Source organism: Gadus chalcogrammus, chromosome 17 (genome assembly GCF_026213295.1).
Source record: "Gadus chalcogrammus isolate NIFS_2021 chromosome 17, NIFS_Gcha_1.0, whole genome shotgun sequence".
In the NCBI taxonomy this organism is placed as follows: Eukaryota; Metazoa; Chordata; class Actinopteri; order Gadiformes; family Gadidae; genus Gadus; species Gadus chalcogrammus.
In genome coordinates, this window is record NC_079428.1 from 11,967,349 (window position 1) to 11,979,339 (window position 11,991).

Genomic DNA, 11,991 nt, shown 5'->3' on the forward strand with positions numbered 1-11,991 from the left:
GTAGCAGTCTGTGTGGTGGTTAAGCAGTCTGAGTGGTGTTAAAACATTCTGTGTTGTGCTTCAGGATTCTGAGGGGCCTGGTTACCAGGACCAGCTGATACTGAAGGAGATGGATTACTGCAGCAGGAAAGAGCTGAGGTGCATCTTTGACCACTTGACGAACAAAGCACGCATCAACTGGGTCAGCTGCCTAGTCCTCGCCAACCGGGTACGTCTCGCTGTGGTCCTACTGGACAGGTAGAAGGGTTGGGGGAACGGTAGGGGGATGGTAGCATAGAATGAACTACGGTATGAATCTGACCTACAGTATTAATTTCGGCCAAACCGTTCAACCTGTGTAGAGCAAAATTCCTCGTTCCAAAAGGAGAAAAAAGGATGCACGCTCATCTGTGAAGTGTGTGTTCACCTGAGAGGTGTTCAGTCTCTGTTAACGACCCACTCCAGGTTTCGCCCCAAAGAATGTCTCTGTGGTGGCGGGAGACTATAGGAATTTGAAAACCAAAACATTTTAAAGGTGACCCATTATACCATCTGGTGTGACTGTGATTAGCCGTTACAAGCAGTTTTGAATATCTGCCTCTTCTGACATCACAAGTGGGCGTGTCCATCTAGATGTATGACGGATAGATGAGCAATGTCTGCTACAGTCCACTGGGTAAGAGGCAGTTTTTCAAAACGGCTTGTAACGGCTAATCACACTCACACCTGGTGGTATAACGTGTCACAAAAGAGCAGGGCTTCAAAAAAGCACAACTTCCACATAAAAAGTATGCGTCGTGTGGAGGAAGGATACAACCTTGTCGTTGATCCGTTATATGGCGGCCCTGATCTGAAGCAAAGGCACACAGAGATGTTGGTAAAAGAAGATCATAGTTGGGCGGTTTCCTTGTGTTCTAGCCCCTCCCAGTGCGATACAGTGGTATACAACATGTCATAATTTAAATTTATACCTACCGTATATATTTAAGCAATATCACATGAGAGGGAGCAGTGTTGTCGCTCTATATAAGCGCTGCTGTGATTCGGCCGTAGGTACGAGGGTAGGTAGACGGGTAGACAGACAGGTAGGTAGTAGGGCTTTGACTTTTGCCCAAAAATCATATTCTAAGTTTGTTTGTTTAGTAATATTAAAATATATTAGAATATTTGTTAATAATATTTTTGACCATTAAATGCCTTCGGTAAGACCTGGATTGGGCTTTGCGGGGTTTGTTTACCGCGTTGCTTTGGTTACCGGTCTTCCGTGTTCCAACAGTTTATTAGGTTTCTAATAATTCGCTGTCTAATAGATACTTTATGCACTACCTCTTCCGTGGTCATTGCAATATTATGAATTGACTGCGTCGGGTTCTCCGACGTCTCTCCCTCTTGGCCTGCACATAACAGGTTCGAATATTAAGGGCTGCCTGATATTCGTTTGAATTTTTATTTATTTTTTGATATTCGAATAACGAAGTTCAGAGTCCAAGCCCTAGTAGGTTAGACGGGTAGACAGACAGGTAGGTTAGACGGGTAGACGGACAGGTAGGTAGATGGGTATGAGACGGGTACGTACAATGACAACAAAAACATGCTCTCTCTCTGTAGGTGGTTTTCCGGCTCGTTGTGGGACGACCCGATATTAAGAGGATGTCCAAAGTGTTGTATAAGCTCAATGGTAAAAAGGGGAGGACTCCAGTTCAATATGGGTATGTGTTTTCATTCCTTGCCCCCATCTTAGCACTCCGACATAAGATTTAACATGTTGTTTATAGGTGAGTGCGAGTGTGTCTGTATATTAAATAAATAAATTGTCTCTCCTACAGGACCAATCGGGAGGTTGTAGACAAAGTGTGGAAATCGTGAGTCTCTCAGTCTCCTTATCGATTAGAAACGTTGTCAACATCTTTCGGGTTGCAGACTTTTACAGTCACTGAAAGCAGATCTAACGATACCATTTTGTTATTTCAGGGTAAGCGATTTCACGTCAAGCATTCAGAAAATAGATGTCAGGACAGTGATCAACAGTCCCCAGCATGCAAAGTCTGGCCAATCGCCACCGGACCCCTCAGGTCCTGGCCAATCGCCACAGGACCCCTCAGGTCCTGGCCAATCGCCACCGGACCCCTCAGGTCCTGGCCCCTCAGCGCCTGGCCCCTCAGGTCCTGGCCCCTCAGGTCCTGGCCCATCAGCGCCTGGCCCCTCAGGTCCTGGCCCCTCAGGTCCTGGCCCATCAGCGCCTGGCCCCTCAGCGCCTGGCCCCTCAGGTCCTGGCCCCTCAGGTCCTGGCCCCTCAGCGCCTGGCCCCTCAGCGCCTGGCCCCTCAGGTCCTGGCCCCTCAGCGCCTGGCCCCTCAGCGCCTGGTCCCTCAGGTCCTGCTCTCCTAACCCCCATGGCCCCTGCAGAACTCTGCGCCTCAGCCCACGACCAGGACTGGCCCCCGGGCTCCGGCCCCCAGGCTCCAGCCCTGAGTCAGGAGATGTGCCGCTTCTTTGCTATGGCCATCCGCAAGCATCGACAGGCCAGAGTCGAACAGGAAGTGAGACGAGGTGGACAGGAAGGAAGCCAGAGAGAGGTACGGTCTCGTCCTAGCTCTCTTGTCTCCAGCATAGGGGATGTGTTGAGGTGTTGGTTCTAAGGCCACAGTATCGATAAACTCAACTGACTTGGTGCTGCTATCGGTACTGGAGAAATTAAGCAAATACACTTTCTATTAATTTAGGCTAGGTATTACATTGTGCTAGTTATATAAATAGTCTGCCGATGTTTTTTTGTTATTCCCGAGCAGTGTTGCCAGTTACCTTGAAAAAGTTAACCGATTACTGATTACTAGTTACTCCTTAAAATAGTAACTCAGTTACATTACTGATTACTTGATTTTAAAAGTAACTTACTTAGATTTCAAGTTACTTTATTAGTTACATTCAGCTGCGACAACACCCCCTGCCACCTCAAAATAAAAACGTACAACCGGTTATGCCCCCCCTCCTTGTCAACAATTTCTTCAATCAATTCTGCGCAGGGGGCTGGTAGGGGGAATTTGTGGGGGGGGCCATCCGTACCTCTTGTATACATGGCCCAGAATTTTGTGCTCCGGCCCTGGGTGCACACACTGACACACGGCTTTCAACCGTTTCCGCAAACTTTTAATGCGTAGACAAAATATCCCTCGGCGCTCACCGGACACATCTCCACGTGCGTGACGTAAACGGCGCGTTCTAGCGCTCGAGCTAATCAGACCTCCCCGTGGGTTTAGCTCTCTGGCGATAACGTTGAGGCTCTCTCTCCTGCCGTCGCTCCAGGGCAACACACACACAGCACTGCGCGACTAATTCAGACTCTTTCCTCTCTTTGGAACCAGCAGGTCTCAATGAAGCTCCACAAGACCACCTCCTCATCTACGTCTACTGGATTGGAGTCCAACTCTTCAACGACAGCCCACTCCTCATCCATGTCTGGAGCCACAGTGTCGTCCTCCTCACATCTCCCCAAGTCCTCCTCATCTTCTTCAGATCTCCACAAGTCCTCTTCATCTTCTTCAGATCTCCCCAAGTCCTCCTCATCGTCTTCAGATCTCTCCAAGTCCTTCTCTTCTTCTCTCCCTCCTCCGGTAGAAGTAGTCCCTTCCTCTTCTGAACAGAACACACAACAGAAGTGTGAAGAATCTTCTGCCCAGGTGTCTGAGGCTTTTGACACAACACACACTCCATCGCCTACCAGCCAGGAAGGGTCACGCATCACTACCACGAAGGAGGCGGAGTCTCTTCCTGCCTGTCCACCAATCAGAAGGAAGGAGGAACTAAGTGAAGCAGCCATGGTATGTGAAGATGACATGGCGAGGCCTGGCCACATGATTGCAGCAGAGACCTCTGCAGTGAAAAGTGCAGCATCACTGACAGGAAAGGATGTCTTACACACTGATCCATGTCTAGAGGAAGAGGGGAAGAGAAAGGCCCAGCAAGAGTTAACCCTCACAGGAAAGGATGTGGTCGTCTCTCCCAGCGAAGACATGAAGGAGAACAGAGTAGAGGTGGATGAAACACAAGAGCAGCTGGGTGATGAAAAGACAAGCGACCAGATGCTCCGTTCGAGGCCAGAGTGTGGTGAGGAGACGCCTCACCAAACCCTGGTCCAGCCTGAGATACCAGGCCTCCCTGACCCTGAGAGCCAAAACTCTGAACCCCAAGAGGAGGAAATGTTGGCCAAAGTCGCTGATGAAGCTGAGCCATTCCAGGATGTCCCAGATCACAAAGAGAATATTTTGGAAGAGGGGAAGGTGACAATTGTAGAAGAACAAATGCCTTCTGTGAATGAAGAAATCCCATCGGTAGTTTCGGAGACAGCTGATGCTTTACTCAACGGAGCATCGACAGAGGAAGGAGACATCAACCGGCTCATGGACTGTGTTGAAGGATCTCCTCCCGAAGAGGAGGAGCAGAAGACCAAGGAAACCCAAGAGGAGCAGAAGACCAAGGAAACCCAAGAGGAGGAGCAGAAGACCAAGGAAACCCCAGAGGAGGAGCAGAAGTCCAAGGAAACCCAAGAGGAGGAGCAGAATACCAATGGGCAGAGCATCAAGGAGGAGCAGAGCATCAAAGAGAAGAACTGCAAGGAACCTTCAGAGGAGGAGCAGGGTACCGAGGAGCAGAGCAACGAGGCCCCCACTGAAGGGGCGGACAACAAGGGGCCCGCTGTAGAGGCGGGGGCTCCTGAGATGGATCAGCGACGATATAAGAGAGGTCACCCCAGTCCCGTGCCGCCAGCGACCACGCCGCTGTCCACCAGGCACTCCACAGCCACCATGAAGAGGGAAAGCCCTGGGGAGCTACCAGTGGAGAAGGCAGTCCCGGTGCCTCCCGTGACTAGGGGCAGAGGAAGGAAGGCCAAAACCCCTACGAGGAAGGACGGCAAGCGGAGTCCAGAGGAAACCGTGTTTGAGGTGTTGGATTCCATCGGGGGCGACGTGGTGGAAGACGCGCCAGCGGCAGAACAACCAGGACGACCCCGACGGGGGCTAGCGAACAAAGACCCAACGCCTGAAAAAGATAGAAAGGTAGTACCTGACGACACTCCTGAAGGAACGCACGGCAAGCAGGAGCAAGTCAAGAAGGAACAGGAGGTGGCCCGTCAAGTCATGGAGGAGCCACAAGGTGACGAGCAGCCTGCTGCCGGAAAGAGAAGGAGTGGACGAGGGAGGAAAGAGGAGGTGGCGGTCTCTGGGACCTCCAAAATGGCCGCCAAAGAAGGTCAACAGAGGGTGAAGGAGGAGGAGGTGTACCAGGTGGTGGACTCCACCGAAGACGACCCCCATGTGGAGGAGCACGTCGACCCCCCCGGTCCTAGGAGAAGGAGCCAGCGGAGGGACCCAGCACCGACAGTGACCAGAGCCCCCAGAAGGCCTGCTTACTCCACCCAGGGGGAGGAGCCTCTGTACCAGGTGGTGGACTCGGTGGGGGGCGAGGAGGAACCGGCTCCAGTGGAGGAACAGCCGCCAGGGTTAGAGCCTGGGAGGGGGGAGAGAGGTCGTAAGGTCGCGGGGAGCGACTCCGCGACAGAAGACAAAGCGGCAAAGAAGATGAAAACCACGGAGCAAACCGTAACGCCCAAAGTAAACGAGGGTGTTGGAGCAAAGAAGGTGATGGACGGAAGGAAGAAGGAGAGGCAGGAGGAGAACACTCTGGTGAGTCAGGATGAGGTCAGTGAGGAAGAGGAGGACTACCCCGATGATTCAGTTGAGGAGGAAGAGCTGAGGAAGAGGCAGGCAGTTGAGGAGAGGAGGAGAGAGGAAGAGGAGGAGAGGAAGCTGGGAAAAGGAATGGAGGGGCTGGTGACCCTATATGAGGTTGGAGAGGAGGAGGAGGAGGAGGTGGATGAGGAAGAGGTTGGTCCTGGAGGAGAGGAAGAGAGTGGAAGAAGAGCGGAGGGGATCACAGAAAAAGAGCTGCAGGCGTTGGTCACTCTGGACGAGATTGTTGAGGAGGAACAGGAAGGGGAGGAGCCAACACATTCAGAGCCCCTTCCAGACGACCAATCAGAGGCCAGGTTGAATACTGAGGTGAGAGAAAAGTGAACTTATATGCAGATAAAAAGTTTGTTTGTATCCATGTATTCAGGAGGATGGGGATTGTATAACAGGCTCTTATTCTGTCCTTCACTCCCCCTATATCCCTCAAACAGACGGTCTGTGATGAAGAGAAAGCGTCTTCCTCCATCGTTGGTGAATGTAAACAAAGCGAGGAGCAAGCAGGTGAGTGTTTCAGTTCTTGGCCCATTCCACTTCAGAGGATTTGATTGGCTGATTGTGATGGAGGATAGTGCTGCCGTGTGTGGAGGTTGTGACCTTTGAGCGTGTGTCCCACAGAGGAGTGTGTGAGCTTCGTGACCTTGGGCGAGGTGGGATACGAGGAGGAGGAGGAGACACAGCCACGCAGCAAAAGAGGTAGACAGGCTACAGCTCACTCACTCACTCACTCACTCACTCACTCACTCACTCACTCACTCACTCACTCACTCACTCACTCACTCACTCACTCACTCACTCACTCACTCACTCACTCACTCACTCACTCACTCACTTATCTTCCAACATGGCTCCTCCTTTTTTTTTTCCAGAGAGGAAATGCACCAGGAGAGAACAACAACAACAACCAGCAACGGCTAAACCCTCTGGAGAGGAATCCCCGCCCATCCCGGCTCACGCTACCTCCCTATTGGCCGGCGAGCCCGGGGCTGTTATGAGCGTCAAGGGAGCAGAGCCAATGGCAGAAAGCCCCACCCGGGATGGTCAAGAGACTGGGTCAGAGGAGACGAGGCTTCTGAGGAAAGGTACATCTCTCTCTTCTGAATAAAGTACCTAATATTGTGCCTTCACAATAAAGGCGTGTGAAAGATTTGGCCCAAAAATGTCTTAAGTTTGATGCTTATCACCAGGAATTGAATGGCAGCTAGATAGTAAAGATAGACAATGGTCATAATTACCTACCCAGCCTTTACCGTCTTTCTGTATGTCCGTCTGTAGCGTCCAGTAAAGTGAGGAGGAAGGAGGAAGGGGTGGAGCCTAAGAGAGTGAGAGTCCGCTCTCACTCTCCCTCCGTGGCCAATGACTACACCCTGCCCGCGTTCACCCCCAACAACCCCCTTGGTGAGAGGAGAGACACACACATTATATCCATGACAATGACATGTGTACATGTTTGAGGTGACGTTATTATTTCCCCCATCTCTTGATCCGTGCGTCTCTAGGGTCGGAGCATGTGGTTCCTGGGTTCTACTGTAATCTGTGTTCTGTGTTCTACAAAAACGAGACCAGCGCCAGGACACTCCACTGCAGCCGCTTGGGTCACTACAACAACCTGAAGGCAGGCACACCCGTACACGCACACACATACACATGTACATATTGCTCAATAATGTGCTTAAAGTCAGTTACCCAAGCCCTCAAAAGTTCTCATTGCTTGTGTCCATCATATTCCCAATAATTCATGTTTTTGGTTCATCAACCAAAAAAAGTCCTAGTCCATACACGACCAGATAACCCAGTGGTTACCCTACTGACATCCTGTGGGTATTGTAGGATCTGACCTGTCTGGATTACTCTTCCCCGACCCCTTCTTCTGACCTGTTGTATCTGCGACCGCCGCTCAAGTTATGAGTACTTGGCCTGAGAGCTGGTATGATGGTCTTTTTTGAAAGGCCGGGCCGCTGATTGAGCTCCTCCAAAGCGAAGCCTGGAGATTCACCCTCAGCACCTTTTAAAGGTGACAGGTGTGAGTGTGATTATTAGCCATTACGTTTTGAGAATCGGCCTCTTCTGACATCACAAGTGGGCGTGTCCACCTAGATATACGACGGATAGATCAGTCTACAAGCCTTCCCAGTGGACTGTAGCAAACGTTGCTCATCTATCCGTCGTACATCTTGGTGGACACACCCACTTGTGATGCGACTAGAGGCAGTTTTTCAAAACGGCTTGTAATGGCTAATCACACTCACACCTGGTGGTATAATCTGTCACCCAATTCTACAGTTGGTCCCATTGAAGCCGTCTGCCCATTCTGACACTTAAATTACTTGAGACATCGTAACTCGGTCAAATTTCAACCGTTTGCCTTCGTTCAAACCATTTAACAAATGTACACACTACCTTCAATAATATCCGGAATTTTGATATCATTTAGTCTTTATTCAGAATCAGTATTAGTTTCATGCCGGCTTCGTTTTCAGTTTGCCTCATTGATTTACGTTGCCAGATTGGGCGTTTTTCCCCGCCAGATTTGGCTACTTTTGGAGGGCGTTCAGGCAGTGTTGCCAGATTGGGCGTTTTTTTCCACTCTTGAGCTACTTTTAATCACGCAGCGGCTCGTTATTCTCATAAACGCACACGCACACAGTGTGCAGGGCAATACATTTTGCATTTCTAGCAATGCTTTGCACTCTTCATTCATTTCATTCAACTTTATTTGTTTCCAACCATTTACTTTTTATTAAATGGTGTGTATTTTTACATTGTTTACTCCATTTAGACATTTGAACTTTTGTTCAAATCCCTTCACTTTATTTAACATTTCTTTATGTCTATATCAATGTGGCTTTATTAAAAAATATTTTCAACCTCATTTTGTACTACAGCACTCACCGCATTCTCTGCAGGAAATGCATTTTCTAGTATTATGTATTCTGGTGAGGGGGAAAAGCTGAATCGCTACCATTGGCTCTGCACACTGGAGCTGTACATTTTACATAAACATTAGCATGTAGGACATTAAGTAGATGCTTTTATCTGAAGTGATTGACAGTTCATTTGTCATAAGAAAGGGAAACAATGAATCGCTGTCTGTTCCGTGAGGATGTTGATGGAAGAATCACTTCCAATTGCTGGGTTAACACATTCCCAGTGATCAACCAAGCTGTAAATACATGACTGTTAAGTATTTCAGCGGCACACACTAAACTCACTACTCCTCTTACAGAAGTATTACCAGGGTCTCCAAGAGGAACAATCCAGGAGCCAATCAGGAGGCTCTGCTGCTGGCAACTCCCCCAAATGACTCTAGCCCCGCCCACAAACAACCGTCTCTTCATTGGTTTCACCGGAATATGGAGGAGCCTCATCTACGTTGTTCAATAATTTTTTATATCGTTTTGAGTGTGTGAAGAAGGAGATGAGTTTGTTTAGCGCCAAAAGAAAAGGACGATGTGTACTCTGACCGTTCAGACTACAGAAGGAAAGAGGTCTGCACTTCCCAGGTCGTTATTAGATGGCGTTCAAGATATAGAAGACGCCGCTGGTCTTACTTTTTACTTACTTTTTACTACTTTTTACTTTTTACAGGAGTCATCATGGTGTGACCGCTTTATTAAAGTTCTCTATGTATTAAACTATGTTATGTTCAATGATTTCAAATAACAATGTTAAATAAAAGTCAACAAAAATTGAATAATTTCTGTCATTGAGTTGTTTGGCACACTCTCATATTTAGCAGATGATCCATGTTGGGCTTTCACCAAATAGACAACCAGGAATACAAACACAAATTTTGTTATGTATAATGAATATCTTAATACTTGTGTGCATGTGTATATATTATATATGTATTGATTTTACATGGTAAATGCATATATATATACATATATATACTATACATATTACATTTTCATTTAATTTCCTATGATGTATTGCGGTTTGGAGGTGCTTCTGATTGGCCAGACAGCCCTGGTACACGTGTGAATGTTTTGTGTACATTTTGTTTGAGTGTTGGGGGTAACGAGTTAGAAAGTGTCGGATTACAGTAACGATATTACTTTTTGGGGTAACGAAGTAAAGTAACGCATTACACTAAAAATATTGGTAACTAGTACTACACAACTTTACTAGACTATAGGAACGCGCATTCCTGCGTTACCCCAGCCATGTTTGCCTGTTTTAAAGTTCTGATCTCTTTAAGAGGTGCGTGCATGCGTGCTGACTGTGTGTGCTGGTAACACGGAGGTAACACAGAAAGACATTAACAGGCTGGTTGCAGGGTTCATTGTAGAAGACATGCTTCCCCTGTCGACTATTGAATTGCCCAGATTTAGATAAATATTCGATAAAAATATCCGTGACTCGCAAGCCAACATCCGACAGGAAAACATTTGCCCATTACCTGAACAAGTGTTATTCCGACATGGAATTGAAGCTCAAAATAATTTTAGAGTCCCTGGATAATGTGTCCACCACCGCAGACATTTGGTCCGCCAACAACAAAAGTTACTTCAGAATATTTTTAGTTTTACTTTACTTCGTTACCCCAAAAAGTAATATCTTTACTGTAATCCGTTACTTTGTAACTCGTTACCCCCAACACTGCGAATAGTGTTGGGGTAGTTACTCAAAAAAAGCACTTTGTTACTTATTACTAGTTACTTCTGTAAATTGTAATGAAGTTACTTTACTAATGACTGCATTTGAAAAGTAACGTCACTACTTATTACTTTACTTTTCTCGTTTCTTAATTTACTGTAGATTTCATGGACAAACAGGATGAACAAATGACAAAAAAAGAAATGACGGTGCACTTGATAGACAGCATTCCTTTAAACGTGAGAAGGTTCTTTCCTGCAAGAGGGTGAGAGGAAGACACAATGTCATAGCTTGTGAAATTGATCATGTTCATCCAGCCTTTGGACAATCACAAAGTAACAACATGTTACAAAGTAACATGTGTCACCACCGCTTAACGTTTTGGGATAAAGTGACCTTTATTTTTATATTTTTCATTGACCACTTGAATGTTGTTCTCATGTTTCCCAAAGCCCGTGTTTTGAAATTTGTGTGTTGATTGACCGTACAATAGCCTCTTTTATCCTGTTTGTGGATTTTACAGTGAGGCATATTTCTTTGTGCAGGCAGGGATATTGTTCTTTCATATGGTTTTATGCCATTTTGTATACATTTATACAATAAACACCAAGTGATGATAGGGCTATGATGTTTGTCCATGTATCTACAGTAAATTAAGAAACAGGAAAGTAAAGTAATAAGTAGTGAAGTTACTTTTCAAATGCAGTAACTAGTAAAGTAATCTCATTACAATTTGCGGAAGTAATAAGTAACTAATTACTTTTTTTGAGCAACTACCCCAACACTGTTATTTGGATAGTAATATACCGTCTCCCATAAGCCCGTCTCTTCTGTTCTTGCTCATTCTCCCTCTAACCCTCCCATCTCCCTAATTGATATAATGGCAGTCGTGCATGCTATAGCATTGTTCCTAGCATCACTTTACTTCATGCGGTGTGTTTGCAGCTGTGTGTTCATACACAGCTCTACCGCCCCTCACTGTGTGTGTCAGTGTAGGAACTGACGTGTTGTGTTGATCTCAGAAAGTGACTCTGGCTCACTTCTCCCCAGTTGGTCTATTACTCAGAGCGGCTCCTCTGGGGGGAAACATTCGGATCACATTTAAACAGTTTTTTTTTGTTCATGTACACCCTACTGCCCTGTCTGTCCGTCTCTCTCTCAAATTCAAATTCAAATAGCTTTATTGGGTTGTAAAATAAACATTTACATTTCCAAAGCAGGTGAACAAAGGCAATCTAACAAGTAATAGAGTATAGTATTGAAGGTAAATTCTTTATATTGTTGACCCTTATTCATAAGTATAGACATATACTTAGGTGTCCAGTATTTGCTACAAAATTGAAACTTGTTATAAGCCTTAATGAAATACACCCCCAGGGGTGCCTGAGAGGGGGGGAGAATGAGCACCCCAATAGGACGGTCCTAAAGTTAACAACCAACGCAAACAGATTATCGACAACAATTGCAGAATGTGTCTGCGGCAAAGTATGCAAAAACCTGCGTGGCCTGAAGGTCCACCAGGCCAAGATGAAATGCTTGTTGAAAGAGCAACTGTTACAGCGCACAGGGATCACCCCTGATGAGAAGCAGGGGGAGCCAGGCCCGGAGTCCCCCCACAGTGCTCGGAACCTCCACCTACCAGTAGCCCCAGACCAAGGCAGAGTAACCGA

General features: G+C 47.1%; 1 protein-coding gene across 1 annotated transcript in view; it reads left to right on the forward strand.

The window, feature by feature from the left end:
• The window catches only part of LOC130370484 (uncharacterized), a 45,542-nt gene extending 36,058 nt beyond the window's left edge, over nt 1-9,484 (forward strand). The window contains exons 25-36 of the mRNA XM_056576232.1: nt 65-208; nt 1,588-1,688; nt 1,806-1,841; nt 1,951-2,051; nt 2,217-2,554; nt 3,344-6,034; nt 6,157-6,226; nt 6,341-6,418; nt 6,592-6,804; nt 6,998-7,120; nt 7,222-7,337; nt 8,949-9,484. Coding sequence (XP_056432207.1) covers nt 65-208; nt 1,588-1,688; nt 1,806-1,841; nt 1,951-2,051; nt 2,217-2,554; nt 3,344-6,034; nt 6,157-6,226; nt 6,341-6,418; nt 6,592-6,804; nt 6,998-7,120; nt 7,222-7,337; nt 8,949-9,026 — 4,089 coding nt within the window. The 3' untranslated portion in view covers nt 9,027-9,484. The remainder of the gene's footprint in view (nt 1-64; nt 209-1,587; nt 1,689-1,805; nt 1,842-1,950; nt 2,052-2,216; nt 2,555-3,343; nt 6,035-6,156; nt 6,227-6,340; nt 6,419-6,591; nt 6,805-6,997; nt 7,121-7,221; nt 7,338-8,948) is intronic.
• The last annotated feature ends 2,507 nt before the right edge of the window (nt 9,485-11,991 follow it).